This window comes from Chanos chanos, chromosome 2 (assembly GCF_902362185.1).
Source record: "Chanos chanos chromosome 2, fChaCha1.1, whole genome shotgun sequence".
Lineage (NCBI taxonomy): Eukaryota > Metazoa > Chordata > Actinopteri > Gonorynchiformes > Chanidae > Chanos > Chanos chanos.
Window position 1 is genome coordinate 9,603,585 of NC_044496.1, and position 25,668 is coordinate 9,629,252.

Genomic DNA, 25,668 nt, shown 5'->3' on the forward strand with positions numbered 1-25,668 from the left:
AACAGAGGTGTAGCTCACATGGAAGCAAGACACTTTCACACCGTAATGCTTGAATTACTGTAAACGTGTCCAAAATCTCAGCCAAGACTTTGATCTCTGAGATGACAGATAGGCTTCTCTGAGAAGCGCTTCGATTTCTTCGGCTCTGTGGTCTACGAATTGTCCAAATTAATCCTCGATTTCGAAGTCCGATATTTTCCCTCGCCTGAATTGCAATTAAACATTGTTTCCGTCACTGTCGGCTGCAGCTTCGAAAAGAAAATTCCCTATTTAATTTCATGGGAATTATATTTAAGACATGACGGGAACAAAGAGAAAACTAACTCCAAGGTAAGGTCTCTAAATATGATAATGCATTTCTAAATGGCTAATTTGTTATTATTGATTTGCATGTAGAGAAAGGCAATATGCATCATGTTGGTGATGCACTGGAAAGCACAGGACAAATGTACACATTTTTCGAACTAGACAAAATGATAAATGTTAAGTTAGCTCACGCCATTGCAGGTTTCACAACTCCAGTGTGCTGCACATGGAAGTTCAAAGAGCGCATGATACACGATTTGATATGAATAGTCATCATATGTATATCTTACTATATTATGACACAATTATGGAAAAAATAGTCTCAGTAATGTCGTAAAAGTATTTAAAAACGCTAGTTAAGAGACATTAGTGTGTGAGGTTTGAATATCATTGCTGACATTGTGTATCATGTCCTTTATTTCATTCCTCTTTATTTCTTCTGCCCTGTAGATGTGTGAGACCACCAGCAAGTGGCCAGCTGTCCCTTCCTGAGTTCTCGTCTGATCAGGTTGTGAGTGTGTGACGGAAGATGCGCTTCCCCGTGAAGAAAATCCGGAAGCAGTTTAAACTCCTGTTGCTGCTGGTCCTGCTCACTCTTTCCATCTGGTTCACATACGTGCACATTAATCTGGGCAAAGCCCTCAAACTCCACCTCAGCTATGGCAAAGGTAAAATGGCTTAGAAAAACCTGTTGGCGTATACTGCATTTAACACCATTTTGATTTGTGTGGTCTGTGCTGAAATCTCTTTCCTCTCACCTTGAATATATATGTATATATATATATGTGTGTGTGTGTGTGTGTGTGTATATATATATATATATATATACACACACACAGACACAGACACACTCGCACACACACACATATACATACATATACATACACACACACACACACACACACACACACACACACACACGTATATATATATATATATATATATATATATATATATATATATATATATATTTTTTTTTTTTTTTTTAAGGTTCCATAAAATAATTTTTAAACTGCTTGAACATTCTTGCCTGGTTAAAACCTAGTAATGACTGCTGAAGAGCAATAGCTATACATTTTTTGTATATTTGTATATTACATTAATCTTGAAATGTGACAGAAATCATTACATCATTTTTATTTCCCATATATTACTCATTGAAAATACTGTTGGTCTGAGAAGTGTTTGGTTTTGGTGTACTGAACTGAGAAGAAAACGCCCTGTGGTTTATTGGTGTTTGATGGTGTTTGTGCTTTGAATAGCTGACTTGGCGAGAATGGAGTTCTGATGCTATGTGGTGTTTTATTTGGCAATGGCCTGAGCTCCTTTATTTCACTGAATATTAAATGAAGGTGTTAAATCTGAGTTGTGTTTTCAGTTCTCAGATGGGATTGAGTTATGGCAAAGTCCATTCCTGAATTAGGGCTAATTTTCTCTACCTGTGTTCCCTCTATCACATATTCATCGATCCTCTCATCCTTTCATCATACGGTGTCCTTCCTCTCATCCTGAAGCGGGCAGATCGGACATTTTATCAGACAACATTCATTTGACCTCTACCTTTTGTATGGAGGCTTTTGTGTTCTTTAGATTGTGAAATACAGTATTAGGTATGCAGTATTTAGACAGAAAAGCTGCTAAGGATCATATGTGTACGCACAGAAATCATTATATGATAATATATTTTATTTTCTGTTCAAGTTGGTTCTGATATTAAATTGGTTGGACGAGGTCTCAGAGGTGCCTCACTCTGCATTACCTGTAATAGCTTCTTTGTTAATCTGCAGTCTGGCCAAGCAACTCGCATCATTAGTTTTTAATAAGGATAGTCTTCAACATGAATTATCTAGATGCTTGATTTAAAAAAAAAAAAAGAGCATCTAAATAATTTCCAAAATCCAGACATTAAGGCAGAGTGGGGAAAGTGTTTTGGAAGGAAAAAAAACACCTTAAATGGCTAGAATGAGGGGTGTGTGTGTGTGTGTGTGTGTGTGTAAATTTCTGCCAAAGGCATTCTCTGCCTCTGGGGTCTCATTAACACCACCTTCAAGTGTCTTGTCCTTTTCTCTTGGAGGTGAAACGATTGTTTAGGATTAGCTGATGAATCACCTTAGTAAAGTTAGAAAAAAAAATAAATCTCTGTGTTTCTAATTATTGCAAGAAGCCCAAGCCTTCCTCCTCAGGCCCTGTGTGATGGAGGTTTGAGTGTGTATATGCGTTTTGGTGATGTCTGAGCCCTGGATGGATGAGAAGCAATGAGAGGCCTTAACTCCTTTAACCCAGAGGTTAATGAAATTTGTGTTGGCCCACATAATCAAGCCCCCTCAACACATTTGCTAACTCCAGTGTAAATGAGAGTTTTGGATGGTGGCCATTATTGTCTCGGGAGAGATTTGCTTTTTGGATTTAAAGGGAGAGACTTTTGATCTAAGTCTGTTTCTCCATCTTATTGAGGACTACTGGAGCTATACACACTCTTAAAAATACACCTAACCAAAGACAGGATTAGTTCTGTGACGATGACTCATCGAGTAAGGATGCAAGTGTAGGGCAGAATTTAATTCAAGATGTTAACAAGAATTAAATCATGAAGACAGGCAAAGTTCGAGGTATATGTATCAGACCATTGTGGGTAAGACAGGGAATCAGCAACAGTAAAGAGATAGGAGTAATATGGCTCAGAACATTCAATGTAAATGAGAAATTTTGCTAATAGGATAGGGAATAAGGGAGTGTTTATGTGAGTCAGCAAGGAGATACAGGTAAAACTGATGATCAGTCCATAAGCAGGTTGAACCTGTGTTTAGTAACCTGGTTAAGCAGATGATGCTGATAGCTCCAATCAGAAGGAGGTGGAGATGAGCACGTGACAATTTGCCAGAAAAATAGAAGGAAAAATCTTGAGAATTTATTTTAAATATTGCTGAACACCAAAAATATCGTCAGTTCAGTGCAAAGATGATTGTTAGTTGAATAGCTTTTAATGCCTTTGTGAAGATAAAGCACTCAGAATTATTTACCAAATTTATGAATTTGCTAAACCTTGACCATAATGCTCTGTGCTTTTCATTCCTTTAATCTCACAATCTCCCCATACACAATTCTTTTTCATTGAGCTCTGTGTAAATTGCTTCTGAAGAAAAGAGTGACCCTTATACAGAAGGGTGTATGTGAAGATTAATCTGTGTGGTAAGATTCCTTTGAGTTGAGATTTTCCACCTTTAGACCGGCAACCGCACCACTGATCCCTCTCAATGAGCCAAGCTGAGACGACTCATCTGGGAACATGCTCAGGATGGCGAGCGGTCTTGCTGTGAATCTTTAATGCGGTTATGCATTTTCTCTCTTCTCTCTCTTATCCTGGTGATGCAGGATTGGAAGTCTGTGCTTAGCTTGCTGAGCACTCTGCCCACTGTGGGCTTGGCTTAGGGCAAGGACGCAGGGGGCAGGTGGTATGGTATTCTCAGAGAGAGACAGAGAGAAAAGCATAACACACATCCTAATAGAGCAGGTTTAGAAGCAGTACACCCTGCTCTTCTAAGTATCCCATCTCTTCATTATGTGTGTGTGTGTGTGTGTGTGTGTGTGTGTGTGGGCTTGTGTATTTAAGAAACAGAGCCTCAATAAATATTACATATTTTAGTGTTTTATCTAAATTACACTGAATTACCTTAGTATAATATGTAATCAGTGTAAGTTGTTGGAGTCGACTTGACCTATAATAACCTGTGGGGCTGTTCTGTCATACTGTGATGTAATAATGACCTGTGTGGCTGTTATATAGAACTGTGTTGTAATAATGATCTGTGAGGATGTTCTATGGGATTGTTTTGTTATAATGACCTGGGGGCTGTTCTATCATACTGTGCTGTAATAATGACCTGTGGGGGTGTTCTATCATACTGTGTTGTAATAATGACCTGTGGGTGTGTTTTATAGGACTTTGTTGTAAAAATGCCCTGTGGGGGTGTTCTGTAGTACTGTGTTGTAATAATGACCTTTGGGGGTGTTCTATAGGACTTTGTTGTGATAGTGATCTGTCGGGGTCTTCTGTAGGATTGTGTTGTAACAATGATCTGTGTGGGTGTTCTATAGGAATGTGTTGTAATAATGACTTGTAGGGGTGTTCTATAGTACTCTGTTGTAATAATGCCCTGTGGGGTAGTTCTATAGTACAGTGCTGTAATACTGAACTGTTGGAGTGTTCTATAGGCCTGTGTTGTAATAATGATCTGTGAAGGTGTTCTATAGGACTGTGTTGTAATAATGGTATGTCAGGGTGTTCTGTAGGACTATGTTGTAATAATGTCCTTTTGGGCTGTTCTGTCATTCTGTGTTGTAATATTACCCTGTGGGGGTGTTCTATAGGACTGTGTTGTAATAATGCCCTGTGGGTGTGCTCTATAGGACTGTGTTGTTATAATGAACTTTGGGGCAGTTCTGTCATACTGTGCTGTAATAATGACCTGTGGAGGTGTACTGTAGTACTGTGTTGTAATGATGACCCGTGGGGGTGTTTTATCATACTTTGCTGTAAGAATGACTTGTGGGGCTGTTCTATAGGACTATGTTGTAACAATGATCTTTGGGGCTGTTCTGTAGGACTGTGTTGTAATAATGATCTGTGTGGGTGTTCTATAGGACTGTGTTGTAATAATGATCTTTGGGGGTTTTCTATAGGACTGTGTTGTAATAATGATCTGTGGGGATGTTCTATGGGATTGTTTTGTTATAATGACCTGGGGGGCTGTTCTGTCATAATGTGCTGTAATAATCACCTTTGGGGGTGTTGTATAGGACTGTGTTGTAATAATTATCTACGGGGCTTTTCTATAGTACTGTGTTGTAATAATGACCTGTGTGGCTGTTATATAGAACTGTGTTGAAATAATGACCTGTTGGGGTGCTCTATAGAACTGTGTTGTTATAATGAACTTTGGGGCAGTTCTGTCATACTGTGCTGTAATAATGACCTGTGTGGGTGTTCTATAGGACTGTGTTGTAATAATGATCTGTGGGAGTGTTTTATCATACTTTGCTGTAAGAATGACTTGTGGGGGTGTTCTATCGGACTATATTGTAATAATGACTTGTAGGGGTGTTCTATAGTACTCTGTTGTAATAATGATCTGTGGAGCTTTATTATACGACTGTGTTGTAATAATGACATGTGGGGGTGTTCTATAGGACTGTGTTGTAATAATGGTATGTCAGGGTGTTCTGTAGGACTATGTTGTAATAATGTCCTTCGGGGCTGTTCTGTCATTCTGTGCTGTAATATTACCCTGTTGGGGTGTTCCATAGGACAGTGTTGTAATAATGCCCTGTGGGGGTGCTCTATAGAACTGTGTTGTTATAATGAACTTTGGGGCAGTTCTGTCATATTGTGCTGTAATAATGACCCGTGGGGGTGTTCTATAGTACTGTGTTGTAATAATGACCTTTGGGGTTATTCTGTCATAATGTGCTGTAATAATGACCTTTGGGGGTGTTCTATAGGACTGTGTTGTAATAAACATCTATGGGGCTATTCTATAGTATTGTGTTGTAACAATGACCTGTATGGCTGTTCTATTATACTGTGTTGTAATAATGATCTGTCAGGGTGTTCTATAGGACTGTGTTGTAATAATGAACTGTTGGGGTGTTCTATGGGACTGTGTTGTAATAATGACCTGTGGGGGTGTTCTATCATACTGTGTTGTAATAATGACCTGTGGGTGTGTTCTATAGTACTGTGTTGTAATAATGACCTTTGGGGGTGTTGTATAGGACTTTGTTGTGATAGTGATCTGTTGGGGTGTTCTGTAGGATTGTGCTGTAATAATGTTCTGTGTGGGTGTTCTATAGGACTGTATTGTAATAATGACTTGTAGGGGTGTTCTATAGTACTTTGTTGTAATAATGATCTGTGGAGCTTTATTATACAACTGTTTTGTAATAATGGGCCATGGGGGTGTTCAATCAGACAGTGTTGTAATAATGATCTGTCGGGACTCTTCTATAGTACTCACTTGTAACAATGAACTGTGGGGCTGTTCTATCATACTGTGTTGTAATAATGATCTGTGTGGGTGTTCTTAAGGACTGTGTTGTAATAATGACCTTTGGGGGTGTTCTATAGGACTTTGTTGTGATAGTGATCTGTCAGGGTGTTCTGTAGGACTGTGCTGTAATTATGATCTGTGTGGGTGTTCTTAAGGACTGTTTTGTAATAATGCCCTGTGGGGTAGTTCTATAGTACAGTGCTGTAATACTGAACTGTAGGAGTGTTCTATAGGACTGTGTTGTAATAATGTTCTCTGGGGTTGTTCTGTAGGACTGTGTTTTAATAATGACCTGTGGGGGTGCTCTATAGGACTGTGCTGTAATAATGGTATGTCAGGGTGTTCTGTAGGACTATGTTGTAATAATGTCCTTTTGGGCTGTTCTGTCATTCTGTGCTGTAATATTACCCTATGGGGGTGTTCTATAGGACTGTGTTGTAATAATGCCCTGTGGGGGTGCTCTATAGGACTGTGTTGTAATAATGACCTGTGGGGGTCTTCTATAGAACTGTGTTGTAATAATGCCCTGTGGGGGTGCTCTATAGGACTGTGTTGCAATAATGACCTGTGGGGGTGTTCTATAGGACTGTGTTTTAATAATGACCTGTGGGGGTGCTCTATAGGACTGTGCTGTAATAATGACCTCTGGGGGTTTTCTATAGGAATATGTTGTAATATTGTCCTTCGGGGCTGTTCTGTCATTCTGTGTTGTAATATTACCCTGTGGGGGTGTTCCATAGGACTGTGTTGTAATAATGCCCTGTGGGGGTGCTCTATAGGACTGTGTTGTTATAATGACCTTCGGGGCAGTTCTGTCATACTGTGCTGTAATAATGACCTGTGGGGGTGCACTGTAGTACTGTGTTGTGATAATGACCTGTGGGGGTGTTCTATAGGACTGTGTTGTAATAATGATCTTTGGGGTTGTTCTGTAGGACTGTATTGTAATAATGATCTGTGTGGGTGTTCTATAGGACTGTGTTATAATAATGACCTCTGGGGGTTTTCTATAGGTCTGTGTTGTAATAATGACCTGTGGGGGTGTTTCATAGTATTGTGTTGTAATAATGACCTTTGGGGGTGTTCTGTCATACTGTGCTGTAATAATGACCTGTGTGGTTGTTCTATCATACTTTGTTGTAATAATGGCCCGTGAGGGTGTTCTATAGGCCTGTGTTGTAATAATGATCTATGGGGCTTTGCTATAGTATTCTCTTGTAACAATGACTTGTGGAGGTGTTCTATAGTACTGTATTGTAATGATGACCTGTCAGGATGTTCTTTAGGACTGTGTTGTAATAATGATCTGTGGGGGTTTTTATCATACTTTGCTGTAATAATGCCCTGTGGGGCTGTTTTATTCGACTACGTTTTAATAATGATCTGTGGGGGTGTTCTATAGGACTGTGTTGTAATAATGATCTATGGGGCTTTGCTATAACACTCTCTTGTAACAATGACTTGTGGAGGTGTTCTATAGTACTGTATTGTAATAATGCCTTGTGGGGGTGTTCTATAGGACCTTGTTGTAATAATGACTTTTTGGGCCTTTCTGTCATACTGAGCTGTAACAATGACCCGTGGGGGTGTTCTATATTACTGTGTAATAATGATGTATGGGGCTGCTCTATAGTACTCACTTGTAACAATGAACTGTGGGGCTGTTCTATCATGTGTTGTAATAATGATCTGTTGGGTTGTTCTGTAGTACTGTGTTGTAATAATGATCTGTGGGGGTGTTTTATCATACTTTGCTGTTATAATGCCTTGTGGGAGTGTTCTATAGGACTTTGTTGTAATAATGATCTGTGGAGTTGTTCTGTAGGACTTTGTTGTAATAATGATCTGTGGGGGTGTTCTATTGGACTGTGTTGTAATAAAGACCTGTGAGGGTGTTCTATTGGACTGTGTTGTAATAAAGACCTGTGGGGCTGTTTTATAGGACTGTGTTGTAATAATGACATGTGCGGTTGTTCTGTCATAATGTGCCTTAGTAATAGTCTGTCCAGCTTTTTTGTAGGACTGTGTTGTATTAATGACCTTTGGGAGTGTTCTATAGGACTATGTTGTAATAATGTTGTGTGTGGGTGTTCTGTAGGGCTGTGTTATAATAATGATCCGTTGAGCTTTTCTATAGGACTGTGCTGTAATAATGACCTGTGCAGGTGTTCTACAGTAGTCTGCTGTAATAATCACATGTGGGGGTGTCCTGTATTACTGTGTTGTAATACTGACCTGTGGGGGTGTTCTATAGGACTGTGTAGTAACAGTGACCTGTTTGGTTGTTCTATAGGACTGTATTGTAATGATGACCTGTGCGGCTGTTTTATCATACTGTGTTGTAATAATGACCTGTGGGGGTGTTCTGTAGGACTGTGTTTTTATAATGATCTGTGGAGCTTTTCTATTGGACTGTGTTGTAATAATGCCCTGTGGGGTAGTTCTATAGTACTGTGCTGTAATACTGAACTGTGGGGGTGTTCTATTGGACTGTGTTGTAATAATCACCTGTGGGGCTTTTCTGTAGTACTGTGTTGTAATAATAACTTGTTGGGCAACTCTACTATTATAATAGTACTATTGTTTAATACTGTTGATCTTTGGGGTCGATATTACAACCATATAGGTCAATATTGATGTACAAAGTTGGTGTACCATAACTTTGTGCTGTAATATTAACTTATGTGATCAACATCATAATCCCACAGGTCAGTATTACAGAATGAACCCATATGTTGCTATTGCTGTGATAGTGCCCTTTGAGGCTTTTTATAACATAGTGTTGTAATAGTTCTCTGTATTGCTGGAGTGTTTCTGCTGAGCGTAAAAGTCTTTCAGTGAGGATGCTCTACAAAGCCCCTGGTCAACTATCAAGATGAAATATTGCTAACACCCTATTATAATGTATGTGAAATGATGTATAAATTTAAATTTTGGCTTTCTACAGTTTTATAATTTTTTTTACACATTTTTAACATAAAGGCTTTCTAAAGTGATATCACTTGTCTGAAAATCAAGCTTAAAAGTTGTCATATGTCAACAAAATGACTGCAGCACTCAAGGCGTCTAACTCCAGTGTCCTGTATTTCATGGGACTGTTACAGTATTGTGATGTAATACAATCCTTTATCATTGGTTAAAGACTTTTTCAACTACAGATGAAGTACATGTACTTGGAATATGATATATATACTAATTTCTTGCCCAGTGAACTGTATAGATCTGTTTTTGTGAAGAGCAGCTGGTGATTGTATTGATTTGTTTTTGCCAGGAGCAAACTTGAGTAGTAGCATGGTAAACAGGAATAATCTGGGCCATGAAGAAATGTTTGTTGAACAGAACAGTGCACCAGTGTGTGTGTGTGTGTGTGTGTGTGTGTGAACAAATGAGAGAAAGACCGTGAGTGGTGTAATTGGGCCCATTGTGAAAACAATAATGTGATCTTGGATGAGAATAAGTTGTGTGTTTTGTGACCTTTGTCTTGGCTGGGTTACAGAACCTACTGACTCATTTAATGAGCTCTCTACAGTCTGTCTCTCCGTTTCAGTTCTCTGTTCAGCAGTTTGAGGTCTCACTTTCAGTACTTTGACTGTGTCAGTGTGGGTGCTCTTTGAAGGCTCCTGTTCTCCTCATTGATATTCCTGGAGGCAGACCTGCATCTCTCAGCATAGTCAATGACCGTGGAGGGTGGAGCTGCTCAGAATGGACCTTAGCCAATTTGAGAGAAAACATTGCCATTCTGTTTCTATGGCATTGAAGCTCTATTTAAATGTGAGTTTGGGGTATGTCTGGGATGTTGACAGTATAGGTTTTCAATGCGGGTGAACAGTCTCTTTAGGTACAGCTCTATGTTTGGATTTTTAATGTCAGTGTTCTGGGCCATGTTGGGTTTTAGAGGTCTTCCACCTTGTTCTTTGACATACTTGTGTTTGCAGTAGACTTTTAACTTAGACTTTAAAATTTTAACTTAAATCTTTGCCTTTCCAATCACATCTCTGAGATTTTTTACCCTCAACAGCCCCCCAAAGACCAGTATCTTACCTCTCTACAAAGAGTGTTTTAGAAATTGTAATAATATTGAGCCACTAAAAAGAAAGCATGCATCTAAACCATCTGCCTGTCTGTTAAGGCCAGAGGTATCTAAGAAGTTGGTTATACTCCTCCAGCTCTTCTGTAATTCTGTTCTTCATTCGTCCTCTTCACTCACTCTGCTCCTCTCATACTGCTCCTCTCCCACCCCACTCCGCAGACATGCAGCTCCTCACTCACCTTGTTCCTTGCGCATGCTGCTTCAATGTCGTACGGCTCCTCAGTCACCTTACTCCTCCCTCGTACTGCTCCTCAGTCACCTCCACTTCTTCCTCATCTGCTCCTCACTTAACATGTTCCTACGCCGTGCTGCTCCTTATCTGCCTTGCTCCTCGGTCACACTCCTCCTCACTCACGTCTGTTCTGGAGCATCTCACGGTGCTGCTTTACTCACGCTGCTACTTAGTGTCCTTTCGCCTCACTCCCTGCTCCTGCTCCATACTCATACTGATCCTCAACTTCTCTGCTCCCCAATCACTTCCTATGCATCTCTCTCTCTCTCACAGCACACTTCAGAGTCTCTGCTCCAAACCCATACTGCTCCTCCGGAGATTATGAGTCAAGTTGTGCTGCGTTCTTCTTCCAAGTGCATAGGCATGTCTGTCCGTGTGCACGTGCATGTGTCTAAAATGCTTGAGATTTGTGATGCCCTTTACAACGTATGATTTCATGTCATCCCAAGATTATAGGTACATTGTAAACGGGGCATAACCACTCTACAGTGAAGGCTGCGCCTCTTGCATTTACACTGATAAAAGTGCTCAGTTGTGTGTGTGTGTGTGTGTGTGTGAGTGTGAGTGTGTGTTTGCGTGTGTGTGTGTGTGTGTGCATGTGTTCATGTGTGTATGTGAATGTGTGTTTGGTGGAAACATGTCTGGGTAAACTAGAGTAAATGGACTTTAGAGTATTTTTGTCCTTTGTACACCCAGACACAACACACAAAAACACACACACACACACACACACACACACACACATTCGTGCACACCCACGCACCCACACACACATGCACATATACACATACAGCCTCTGAGTGGAATGTAGGTGGATTGATCTACACTGCTTAAGCACTTAATGTACATTAGTGGTTCTCTTTTGTTGTTTGGTATCTGCATATGGAGACAGAGCTTGTTTTACTGCGCCCTTCCACATCACATTATCTGCACTGTGATATCATAGTCTGTGGTGCATCATTTCAGCAGATATTCAGGGGCATGTGGACAGAAATTTGATCAGTTGTCACTACTCACAGAATAGCAATTCTGTTCATATTGCTCAGACACAAATTTGAGTTATCTTTGCGACATGCTGTGAGCTTGACTTTATTGTGGTTCTGGAATTTAGTGCCACCTTTTCCCCCTTCATTTTAGTTTCAAGGCTTTCAAGAACTCAAAACAATGACATTCACTGAGTGGCTCGGATGTCTTACTGACTTTTAGTGGTTCTCAAAGTAAAAAAGACCTCATTTCACACTCATCCATATGAGTTGATTCCATGACCAGTAAATTCCGGGGGGCATCTTCGAACATTGTGGAGAATGCTTTGGTAAACAGTGTGGGAAAAGAGTTGGGAATAGGGTGGGGAAGAGTGTGGAAAACAGTATGCGGAAAAAAGAGGAGAACGGTGTGGAGAGCAGGCCATCCTCCTGACTTCACTTCATATATTAAAATATACTCGCGACTGATTTGTTTGCATTTTACCACACCTGAAACGATATACTAAATTCATTTATTTTGTAATATTATTCAACCCTGGGAGTGTGTGATGCTTCCACTGAGATTGTGAAGATAAAGCTTAGAAAAATACATGTGGATACATTTGCGAGTGTGTGAGTACCTGCGAGTATATGTTAGTGCATGCCTGTACACGCGCGTGTGCATGTGTGTGTGTGTGTTTGTGTGTGTGTGTGTGTGTGTGTTTGTGTGTGTGTGTGTGTGTGAGTGAGTGTGTTTGTGTTTGTGTGTGTGTGTGTCCCCTAATATCGAGGCTCTTGGGGACTTTCTTCGGAAGTGTATGCTCCTCATACAGGCTGCCTTGGCAGCTGTTTCCAGCAGCTGTGAGGTGCATTGGCAGAGTCTGAGAGGGGAAGAGAAAAGGCAGGCCTCTAACACACCTTATGAGTGTGTGTGTGTTTGTGTGTGCGGAGGGCTGTGTACATGTATATATACGTGTATGTATGTGTGAGTGTTTTTACATGTCTTAGCTGACCTCCTCTTTTTTTATCTCATCCTCTGGACAGGGATGTTCCATATTCACTCAATTATTAAAGCAGAACATTAATACTTTAAAATACAGTAGAAACCAGTAGGCTTTGTTGTTCTTATATGCGGAGTCTGATAAGAATATGAAGACATGTGCTGTGTGATAGTTTGCACCCAGAGAGAGAGAGAGAGAGTGTATGAGAGAGGTCTTGAGTTGTTGGGTCCCCAGGCATAATATGTATTTGTGCTGTTGTTTGTGAAATATTCTGAAGTGAATTAAATGACTGTCAGAATGTGGGAAGAGCTGAATAGTTTTGCTCATGGAAGTGTTTCTTCATATGCTGCCTGGAGGTTCTTCAGGTCCTGAAACCTGGTTTGTGTTCCCTATTCCCACACAATATTTTTCACATTTATAAATGCTTGTTAAAGTGCTCATAAATAAAAAAGCTTCTGATGGAAGTCTTGAAACTGCTGGAAATAATTGCAATGTAGCTTTTAGAGCAGCCTTCAAAAGGTGTCCAGACGTCCATTACGGACCAGACAGATTCTATCCCACACACTTCAGTGCTTTCTAAAGGTGCTCCACAAACAAAGATGATTATGGCAGTGATGTGAAAAGGTTTGAATGCAAGGATTTTTATGTGGATGATGAATTGAAAACATTTTGCACTAAAACAGGGACCATGAACTGGATGAACACAGGAAGTATTTGCCACCTCAAACCTCAGGCTGTACGACACAGCCTCCAGTAAAATAGCCCCGACGGATATGTTTTCCACTGAAGATCATACTTTAGTTCTTCTTTTATGTTTTATCACTTTTTTCTTTACAATTCAGTCGCTCCCTGGTCTTTCTAATCCCCATCGCATGCACGTCTCGCATGCTAGCTGTGGAGGTTGTAGACCATCACATATCTCCTCTACTACATTTGGGAGTTGCCAATTGCCTCTTTTTACCAGATCACAGCTCACTCACAAGAGTGAAGGTACGCTGTGGAGAGACGATATCTGCGCACGCACAGCCGTATCCAGTCGTTTAGGTATGGGTTTATTACTGTCTAAACTAGGGAAAGATGAGACAAAACTCCTCATCATTCTAGGTCGTCGTTATGACACAGCCCCGATTGTGCGTCACCGCTACAACACTGAGGCAGATGCTTCACAGAGGGTGCCATCAGAGCCGATAGGATATTCTTGGCAGGAGGGGAAAGATATATCAGAAGCGTCATCATCAAGGGTGTTACCTGGAGAAACTGTTGTGGATAGACAGAGCCACAACAAATGGCAGAGTTATCAACAGAAAGGCTGCAGCAGCCCTGCGTCGGTCTGGATTTCTTTGGCCTCCCCCCCCCCCCCACCCCGGCAGGCTGTGCTTTCTTGTTTCACGAGTCGCTCTACAAAGTAGGGACGAGTGGAAGGCAGCGATAAAAAGTCATCTGTCAAGGACCGCCTAAGATTTTCTTGCGACTTATTGCAGAATTTAAATTACTACTCATTTCTGTACAGGACCCAAGTGTGGTGTCGTATTAGACTGACTGGGATGTGGTGGTACCTGATGCTAGGTGGGGAGTGTCATGGTCTCATTGGTCTTGTGAGGCCAATATAGATTTGTCACTTTGTGGTGATAGATTAAGATTACTATTATTTTTAGCATCTTGTTTACATATTCTCAAATGCTTGCTAGCCTCTTTGTATTTCGTGTAGTTATGACATATACTGTACATGAAACTTCTAGCTCTGGCTCACATGTCAACTTTGTTAGTTTTATGTATAATGTAAAAGTAGCACCTGTAAGACATTTCAGATTTGTATTTCAGACATTTATTGGTGGAAGAAACTTTTCTTTGTTTACTGTGGCTTCACAAAATGACATTGCTCAAGCGAAATTTAAAGATGGTGTCATAACTGCGGTCTTAGTTTTCTTGGACATATGTGTCATGGATGCCAGCACAGATGGTATATTTTAAATGGACACGGGTTCGGAGGAATATTCTCTTTTCGGTTTGACTAAATCTCCGCCCTGAAAATGTCTGCTACAAATGGGGGATTTTCATGTTCCACACATGCTGTTGAAGTGTTAGAAATGCAAGAAGGTAGCAGCAACATGCCTTCCAGTGCCAACCATGTCACACTCCTTCTGTCTCCTCTACTGATCTCATCTTGAGCTCCATGTCTGCCATCTCTCCTGCTCAAATAGAGGGTTTTGTTGGTGGATGACAGGTGTCAAAACACACTGGAGTGACTGATATCTCCCCTGGGTTCCTCTTTGTCTTCCTTATGTACCCTTTATCCATCTGTCCTGTTCAGCTCTGACATAATCCATACGGATTACATTAAAGTGGAGAGTGTTTGCGGGCTGGCCAGTTTTGCACTGTAGTAATTATAGAAAATAAGCTTTCATTGTCTTTAACACACAGCAAAAATGAATTTGTTGGCTCAGTTGAACTTAGTCAAGTCATCTTGTTACTTTTACACGCTTAAAATGTTTAAATATAAAACGTTAAGTTTATTCAATTTAGATCGATGAGATAATCATTCGGTTGATGGATTCAGCTGTTTATTTCAAATAACATAGACTTAACAAAATTAGCTTAAACAACTCACAACTCCTGGCGAAATGATAATGAATCCGGGAATGAAACATTCCTACCGTACAAGATGGATGTGTTGTTTGAGGCTTTTCTTTGTTTGTAAATTCCAAACTGTCACGCTTGCTGCGGTCAAAAACCGTATGGCTGCATTCCTCTCGAGACACGAGTTTCATTCTAAATTAAAGCTTAACAGAGCAGGTGCTGCAGTCACCTATCTGAAGGAATGGGCGTGTATTTGTGCATCTCCATATTGGTCAGGTAAACGAAATACTCAACAAAGTCAAAATAAATGTCTTCAACAATGCCCCATACAATCATAAATGCAAGACAAAAGAAACATCCAAAATTCTCACCATGAATAACAACAACAACAACAACACATTTCGGCTCCAACAGTATTCTTTGAGCTTAGTTTTTCCAACTTAATTTTGATGCTGTTCACTTTCTGCACTTGTATGTCCAAACGTTTATTGAACGTGGTGGCCTACATGAAGATTTACATGTAGGCCACCACATGTCTCCTTAAAAACGTGCGATTGTGGTCCACCACTCCTTTTCACCTGACCACAGAGGACTTTTCTGAGAAGATGTAACACACCACATGGTTCATGCTATGCCTCCCAGATCAGCCCACCACCAATCAGGCACCCCTGACCAACCAGGAGTCTCTATTGCAGCAACAGGGAGACAATACACCGGACAATACCCTGACACCCGGTAACACTGCCAATTGCTTCAATGTGGATGCGTGGCCAGGCACTGCTATTGGACCAGACTCCTATGCTCCTGGGTCTCTGCAATGGCTGGCTGGTGTCTTTTCCACTGTGCTACCCAAGCACCCAGAAATGAATGTTTTAATCAATGAAATCCATAAAAATACACAACAATTGTATTTTTGCTTAGTATAAAAGCTTTTTATCATACTTTTGTTTGGTATTAAAGTTTTTATTAACAAAACAGTTCACAGATTGTTTTCGTTAACTCAGACCAATGACTGGCAAGCTCAGGAAACTGACTTTTACATGTTAAAAAATACACACAGCATTCGCCCTTTGTATTGCTGTATACTGGGATTTAAACGAACCAAAAACTAACCCTGCTTAAGGACTTTTTTCATATAGTCCTGGTGTGCTTGGATAGGAAAATATACCCCCTTTCTTCTACAATGACTGTCTGCTACTTTTTACAACAGTTATGTTACACTGTTTGGTAATCTTGCTTTTCTAAATCGACCACAATGTATTTTTTCGAAAATTTAGTTGGAAACAAATTTTTCCATTAATCGAACAAGTTATCATAAGTTTGCAACTTCTGAATGAAGCTGAAATTGTTACAATTCATCTTTTTTTAAGTGTGATGTTTTGTGAGTTCGCTTAACTTGGTTGCACTCATCCTTCTGACTAAAACTCATTTTTTTACAGTACAGGAAAAAATACTGTATTACGGCAATTCATATATGTGCATTTGTTCCAATTTGAATATTTGTCTAATGGGTATGAACATGCATTAATATATATATATATATGAAAACAGTAATGGCTCAGTAAGTCCAGTGCTGACCCTTGTCTGAAAGGTGTGTATAACTCAAGTTTAACACACTATATTATTCATTCATTCATTCATTCATTCATTTGCAAAGCCGCTTATCCTAATTAGGGTCGCGGGGTGCTGCAGCCTATCCCGGCGCTCATTGGGTGAAAGGCAGGGAAACACCCTGGACAGGTTGCCAGTCCATCGCAGACAGTATCATATATTTACTGTATTTTGTATTTACCCATATTTGGCATAGTGTGCGAAGAATCATGTGGAATATAAATGGACTTTTTGTTTTGTTTGCCAAACTTTGGTCATGCACTGATTACTCTGGTTGTTTTAAGGTCACATATTGACAGATGATATTTGAAAAGAAGTGACAACAAAGAATGTGGAAAACATAGAGATGACACAAACAAAAATGTAATTACCTTCACCATTCCAGTCATGGGCACGGGATAATGAGCTCGATTATGTGATTCGGAGCATAACTGAGATGTTTACTCCTGCAAAGAAATGCCCACAATCCTAACCAGTCAGTGCTGTCAAATGCAATGCATTTGCATGGCTAGATTAATGAAAGAGATTTCTCGGGCGCTTACCTCATTTGCATGCATTTTTAATCAGAGCATGTAGGATTACATTGTACTAATATGCAAATACCAGAGCCTATTAAATCCAATCCCCTCTCAAACGAGTCAAATTGTTTGTTTTTCTACAAGCACACGCTGATTGAAACGAGTCTTCGAGGGGCTATGGGTGACCTCTCTACTCAACACTGACAAAGTTAATGTGATATTATAGTCATATATCTGTAATCCAACAATCATACCTGTAGATGCCAAAGCTCACTCACTCACTCACTCTGCCATTGGATGGCTTTGCATCATCAGGAAGATGCTAATGCTTTCCTGTGTACACACACACACACACACATACAGATATATAAATATGGTATATGACATATAACTATGACATTATGATTAATATGAACAAAATGCTCCCTTTCATGTATATTTTGTTTGCTTAGTGTCCAGCCATAGGCAAAGAATTACCCAATTATCAACCAGATCAAATAAAGGAATGAAATCTCGTATGAACTAGTATGAGCCAATCAGAGTGCCCCTACCACTGTTTATTGAGATGCCTCTTTTTCTCACACTGGCCTGTTATTTTGTCATCAATGTTACATTTGATTAATAAAAAACGTCACCTGTAAGTGAACCATCGCTGTAGACAGTGGCAGATAAACGTATTTTTGACGCCACTTGCATCCTTTCTATCCCTTTACATTTTCTGTGTTGTGGTATGATATCGCAGACTTTAAAGACAAGACACCTTCTTACCCAACTCTCTGTGACCCAGATTTTGACATTCAAGAGGTTAGGTGGTCTTCTCTCTCTTGCTGTTCATAGGCTGGCTTCTTTACTTTCCTTTGTAATATTATACCGTCTGTTTAATTCAGTAGTCTGAGCATGTTAGTGTGCAGTACTGGGTGTGAACTGAAAGCTGGGCCTGATTTGAAGCATTTGTTAGGTAAAAGAACAGGACACACAGTTTGGTATCACAAAGGGGAATAGGTGACTGAAATGAATGCGTATACAGGGCGTACCCGGTGGTCCAGTAGACTGGTAAGAGACTTTAGAGAGAAGAAACTGTATTCCACACAGTGACAGAAATCTTCTCCTCTGTTCTGACATTCTCTTTCTCTGAGCCTGCTTTTGTCGGTGAGGCACAGTGTTCTCCTCCGACTGGCGAAGCTGGCCTCTCTGCCCAGCCATCTGTGCTTAGAAATCGAGGATAAGTGATGGTGCTCTGCTGGTTTTCTCTGTGAGTGGAGACATGCGGCACGTCAAGGTCAAGAAGGAGGGACACGAGCCTCAGCCAGGGCAATGTCAGAGGGCACAGATTCTTACCTGCAGAAGGGCTGGCTGAAATATGGAGCATGTTTTATCCCAGCTGTGTTTGCTCTGGGTGTGCTTTTACACGGGCAGATGGACCACAGTTAGGTCAATACACATCCAGTCCATGAGGTTATCTGTTACCTCGTATTGTAATTTTATCTGTTCTCATTGGCACCTTTGATAAAGTTGACCCCCCCCCCCCCCCTACACACACACACACACACACACACACACACACACACGCACACAGTTTCACCCTGACCGTTTTCTGAGTTTTGACAATTCTAGATTGCAGCCTTTACTGTTCAGTATGACTAAGCCATCTGGCAAACGGATCTAACTGCTTAATACTACTTAATGATAGACTGGATATTGCTGGACAAGTCTGGATATTATTTTAATCTTTCATTGTTTGCCTAAGTATTTCATACTCACACCCACGCAATCACCCACACACACCCTCACAGTGGCATGTTCACCAGACATACTGCCATCCTAATACTGACAGTTTTTCAGCCTCCAGGGCAACTCGACTAAATAAGTCCGTCACAGACAACCCATGCCTCTCCTACCTGTCCTCAATGTCAAACTGCTCCAATTTCCCATAGAGAAAAATTATACTTATGTAATGACAGAGGTGAAATGAAGGTTGTGAAAAGGACAATGAGATGAATGTATTATCTGTGCGGTTTTGTTATTTATTGTAATCCACTGATATGTTACTGCTGTAATAGAGTGAGGGAAAGAGGTAGCTAACAATGTCATAATTTTACAATGCTCTTGATTTTTTTTCATGACCATCTCCATAGTCGTGATAAAAATCCAGTGGTTTCTCCGGATTTTGATTGTAATGGAATACACCTTATCAGAGTGATTCATATAGTATTAGAATGACTCTCCTAGTTTGACCTTAGATGATAAATGTTTCTGGAACACAGAAAGTTGTGCTGGAAAGTGAGTCTTTCTTAAAGAGTACTCACCAGGTGAATATGGGGTTGAATTAAAAGTCGGCGCCTGTTGAGGAAGACAAAGCTTTTCTGCATACCAAGAGGTTTTTTTTGTGTGGAAATATAAAGGCATTTGACAAATGATCTGAGCTAAAACACAGTTTATATTCACAAATGTCCTTCATAGGTTAATTCTGGATCACTTCTCTTATCACTTTAGTTCAAAGCAGCATTGTGATGTAATGCTGAGTTATTTTGTGGTTCTGGACAGGGTGTGTATATATATGTGTGTATGTATGTAGTTTACTCTTGAGAGGGTACTGAAGTTTTGGGAAGTATGACCTAGATACATTTTAAACGCCTCCCTTAGATTTACTGAGTGAGAGATAAACACTAGACCAGTGGAGTACACCTCATTTTACAGGCATAGTGCTGTCTTCTTGGTGTGATTTTGACTGAAGAGAAAATTGATTCTCAGGAAGAAGCGGTTTCTGGCCATATGTTTTCTGACAAACAATGTAAACCGTCATATGAATGATCTTATTCCCAGCTGAGCGGTTTTATTGGAAAACATTTAAATCTAATTTTGTATTATTTGATTTTGCAACTTCCTTCCAACCATTTTACCATCGGGATCCTGAGGCACAGAGGCTGTGTGAGTGTGTGTGTGTGTGTGTGTGTGTTTGTGTGTGTGATATTCATTCACAATTGTCTCAGTGTTTGAAATGTAAGTCACGCCTTTAGAGACACGAGAGAAATGCTGTGCCGTATGAAGGTCAGCAGATGTATGTCCACTCTTTTTTGCTGGTGCTTGTGAGTAAATGTGTCTTCAAATTTCATACTTTTATGTATCATGTTCTCTCTCTTCCCCCCCCCCCCCCCCCCACCCACCCACCTCATCCAAGTGACATTTTTCTAGGCTAGGTTTCCAGCACCTCTCAGCCAAAATTTCTATCCCCCAGTCCCATCTGTTATTTTCTCTGAACCTTTTACCCAAAAACCGCGTGGGTGCACATCTATGTCTTCAGGACTAAAGCACATACATCATTCCCTGAGAGAGAGCCATGTTCGGGGGGAAAGGGAAAAAGGAGTTAGTGCTTCTCCATCTGCCAGTCTGGGGGTGTCTCACTGCCAGATGCACTGGGACCGTCTCTCTGTTCCACGGGAGATAATATAGCATCCCGCACCCCTGTGTCTTTCTTTTCTTTCTTTCTTTCTTTCTTTATTTCTTTCTTTCTTTCTTTCTTTCACATTGTGAATCATTTTTGTTTGATGTTCTTTTGAAACATCTCTGCTGCCTTTCCCTTCCCCATCTCCCCTCACTGTTCACACCTTAATAGCACCCATTTCTCTTTTTCTGGTGTACCCTTATTTGTTGTTGCTGTGATTTTTTTTCTTTCGGTCCAACCCCTCGTCTCTCTCTCTCTCTCTCTCTCTCTCTCTCTCTCTCTCTTTCTCTGTCTCTCTCTGTCTGGTCTACAGTGATAAAGTAGGAATGTGTCCTTCTGCTGTGCTGTTCTGTGGGTCAGTTCCTGCAAAACTCATCAGCCCAGAAGAACACAGCAAATCAGCCAGCGTTTAATTAACACTGAAAGTGTATTTACTCTCGCAGCGTGTTTCATATTAACATGAACAGTGTGACAATAACCAGTTTACTGTGTCTGCCTTCGTGGCACAAAAATGCCAGGAATAAACAGAAATGAATAAGAATATGCTTTCTCTTTTAACTCAGATGTGTTTTATTAATTTATGTCATGGATTCAGATGAAATATCGCCCGTGCTATGCGTCGACAGACAAATGTTAGCTGCTATCAGATTAAATGAGGTGCTGTTGACTTTTCCAAAAAGGTAAAGCCATCTAATTCTTTCAGAATGAAATCACGTCCCCCTGTGAGGAGAAAAAAAGTGCTGAAATGTCAACAAGTGGCCTAATATAAGTGAAATAGCATATTTAATGAGGCAGGTCATTTTTAAGCTGAAGCCGCAAGGGTTTCTCTGTCACCGACTTTCTCTTTAGCCTCTTGCTTACATACTGCAGAAATACAGTTCAAGTCCTGTGAACCGTTAGAAGTTCGTTTACTGAATATTTTCACTTTCCCTCAAACTCCCCTACTTTGTATGCGACATGAACGAATAACAGCTCCAGTAATTGTTGCCTAAATAACAGCGCATTTAGTCTGAGCTGCAAAAACAATAGGGCAAAATGTAAGGGTGTCTCTTTCTTCACCAGCATACCATGACAGTTATTGATGTATATCTCTTTTTAAAAACTCAGAGGCAGTTATAAAAAGAGATATACAGGTTTAATATCCATTTTAATGGACTGTAATTATAGAAGGAAGAGCTGGCTTTCAGTGGATTGAAGTGATGTTTGGGAAGAGGTAGCATGCATTCACACCTTTAAGTGCATCCTATGTTTGTTTGTTTTTCTTCTCAGATGTGGAGAGACATACAGATGGAATGGAGTCTAATCAGAAGAAGGATTCCCACTCCTCACCCAGTATTCCCAGCCGTAACACCAGAGACAAACGAGAGGAGGAGCATGGGGTAAGTGTTGGGCATATTTTTCATTGGGCGTTTTCATATTTTGTCGGTAAAATTGTTGAAACTGTGTCACTAAATGTTGTACTGTTGATGCAGTGCTGTGCTACGTGTGGTTACATCCCACGTGTAGTGGGATGCAACTGCATGCACCCACAATGTTTGATGTGGTTACATCAAACATTCATTACAGTATCTTTCTCACAATGATTATATTATTTGTGCCCTTATTGATGTTAGTGTGGTGTATAGTATGGGGAAATACATATTCTCACTGTATCTTCCTCATGTAAGGTTGAATTTGACATAGACTCAGACCTTGGTTTTACTTGTCTTCAACAAACTGAGATTTCAGTCAACACTTTCCACATACAAAAAGGTGAGAGAGTAAATTGGTCTCACTGATTGGCGTTAATGAAAGGCTACACACCCGGCAGAACTGCTTTGGGTGCTTTCAAATGCCTTGTGATTGGTAATTTCAGGTCATTGAAATGATTCACTCTACAAAGGAACATATACTGTTTCATTTCTGTGAGGCCTCATGCATGTAATAGACTGAAGTACAAGCTGTCATTACCCCTATCTCTACCGCTCCACACACACACACACACACACACACACACACACACACACACGCACAGGGCTTTTTTAATCCTCTGTGAGGCACTCTATGTTATACCACATCAATTAAAAAGGATTTCAGAAATACTCAAATAGCTTAGAATGATGGAATTCTGAATAATGACTAACAATGATTTGTAAAATGGCACTTCAGTGAAATGAACAATGAAAAGAAGGGATGATTTCTTTACACCCTGTCAGGAACCCTTTTAGCAGCCTTTGAGTTTGAATTTAAAATAGCAATTCAATTCTTTACTTCATTTTAAGGTCTTAGTGTACAATAAAGAAGATGAATGCTTTTACAGCTTTATATTACGAGGAGAACTAAAGCATTTAAAGTGGCGCACAATACGGAGAAATAAAATATTACAATTTTACAGTGCAGAGGTAAATAAAACTTGTACAATTTTATACTACACAGAAAATTAAAGCTGCAACCTCATAGTGTAGTGATTTTTTTCTAAGTCCTGATTTAATGTGCAGTGCCTTTATTTATGAGTGTGTGTATGTGTGTGTGTGCGTGTGTGTGCGTGTGTGTGTGACATATTTTGTGTGTGTGGACGTCTTGTACTGTATGTGTGCATTCTAGCAGCGGGTCGCTGAAAGCAGGATCATCACAGGTGGTATACTGTATGTGTCTTGTGGGAGTAGAGGTTTATGGCCAGCTGTTCTTGTACAGTTGAAAGTGTTCTGAGTTAAGGTCTCATTATCTCACATTGATTTCTGTCCCTATGACTGATTTCCCCTACAGACATCAATTGCACTTCTCTTCCTACATTTTGTCTATGTGAGCTGAATGTGTGCCTTGTTTGGAGCTACTGTTCCAATGACCAAAGTAAAAATGTCACTGAAAACTCATTTCAATAATGTTTCTGCTCATAATTTGTAGTGCAATAGTAAATTGTCTGGCTAGTGTCTAACCTGAAGTATCTTATTATATGAACATTAGACAGACAGGCAAACTCTCATATTATTGGTCTTGCATTTTGTATTCATAAAACTGTTATTGATCTACATTAATTTACAATTCAACATTCGGCGCACAGTTACCAAGTCTTTTCTGTGCTTAGTTTTTGGGAGGAACTTTATTGACCTTAACTTATGACACCGAGAAAGACAGAGACAGGGTGAGAGGGAGAGAGAGAGAGAGAGAGAGAGAGAGTGAGAGAGAGAAGAGAGAGAAGGGACTTCTATTACCAACTCATTAAACTGCCAGTTGTAACATTAAACATCTCACTTTCTCACTTTTTTGAGAAGCAGAAAAAACATTTTAAAATAGCCAATTTTGCTGACCTTTTTTGCTGACTCATTCTTCATTCAGCCTTGTAGATTTTATGTGCACATTTCAAAGACTCAATCTTTGTGTTACAATCCTTACAGTGTTTACACTACTGGTAACTAAGATGAATATTATGAAATGGATGTGTGTGTGTGTGTGTGTGTGTGTGTGTGTGTGTGTGTATGTGTGTGTGTGTGTGTGTGTATGTGTAAAACTAAGATGAATATTACTGAATGGATGTGTGTGTGTGCGTGTGTGGTGATGGACAGACTCCATGTCTTCCTTTAAAATCTTTGAGTAATCCTCTGTGGTTATATGAACAGTTCACAACAATTAAAGGGGATGGTTGGATAGAGATAGTGCACTTTGAATTCACTAGTGGTAATAAATCTAAAGAACACAACCAAACCACAATTTTCTGTCATGCTTAGCAGTAACAATGGGCCAACAATAACAATGGGTAACAATAGCATCTGTTAGTTCTCCATTTGTTGAGCACCTGAGGTATTATGGAACTCCAATCCTTTTGAATCTGCTGTCAGTTTGTTGTCACCTGCTGATGTGGGAATGCATACTTGAATGAAAATTGTGTTTTGTTATTCTATAGCTTTGCTGAATACTGGAGTCTCTGCATAGCACTTAACTGTATCACTCGGCAGCCAAGAAACTCATGTCAAATTATATCAGCCAATTCAGCCCATCAGCTGCTTCTGCTAGAAGGATGTGTCATAGATTATTTATTTATTATTTGATTAATTATTGATATATTTGTTTGTTTGTTTAAATGTACTGTAAGTAATGGTATGGTTCATTGCATGTTCGAAGATTTTTTTGTTTCGCAGTGGGCTCTGTTTCAGGCAAAAATCTGACTTTAACTTGGTTCCCCTTTGTTAAATCTATTAGTTCTCCATTTGGTAAGAGTTAATTGGCTAGTAATAAGATGCACACTACTGTTTACTTTAGTTTTGGAATAATGTGCTATTGTGCTAGGATGTCTAGGTGAGCAACATGTATCATGAAACTGCCATCCAGAAGGGTGCAGTGAAAGTGTAGCGTGTGTAGACAAACACAGAAAAAATGTCTAAATAAAATAATTTAAAATGTTATTTTTAGTCATAATTTTCATGTAAGAAGTCATTGAAGAAGCCACGGGCTCATCTCACTGTGCTTGGGCTTTTATGAATTGACTCATTCATTGTGCATTATATTTTACACTGTGTTTTACTATTTTATATGTAGCATGAAATAGTGAAATGAACTTCATCCATTATATAAACCAGAACCATCCTGTGTTACAGCAACAGTACTAGTGTAAGAGGTGCTGAAGGAAGGCATTATAAAGACCTCAGATATGTTGTTCATGTAGGAGAAGATACAACATTATCAGTGACTCAAAAATGTCTAAGCAATGCTCTGAGTTAGGAATGAGTTGGTTTCAGTACTCTGAATTAGAAATGAGTTGGTTTAAAAAGACAGATAAATGGCTCCTTTACAAACCTTTTTCTCAGACAAACTTTTAAGTGGCATTTCTGGATCAATACTTGGGAAATTCTCTTGGGAAATTTATTCATAGTGCAAGAAAAAAAAGACATGCTATGAATATTTTTGG

General features: G+C 39.9%; 1 protein-coding gene across 1 annotated transcript in view; it reads left to right on the forward strand.

Moving 5' to 3' along the window:
• The first annotated feature begins 835 nt into the window (after positions 1 to 835).
• Positions 836 to 25,668, forward strand: part of b4galnt4b (beta-1,4-N-acetyl-galactosaminyl transferase 4b) — a 58,397-nt gene continuing 33,564 nt past the window's right edge. The window contains exons 1-2 of the mRNA XM_030766299.1: positions 836 to 974; positions 22,056 to 22,165. Of these exons, the coding sequence (XP_030622159.1) occupies positions 836 to 974; positions 22,056 to 22,165 (249 nt within the window). The remainder of the gene's footprint in view (positions 975 to 22,055; positions 22,166 to 25,668) is intronic.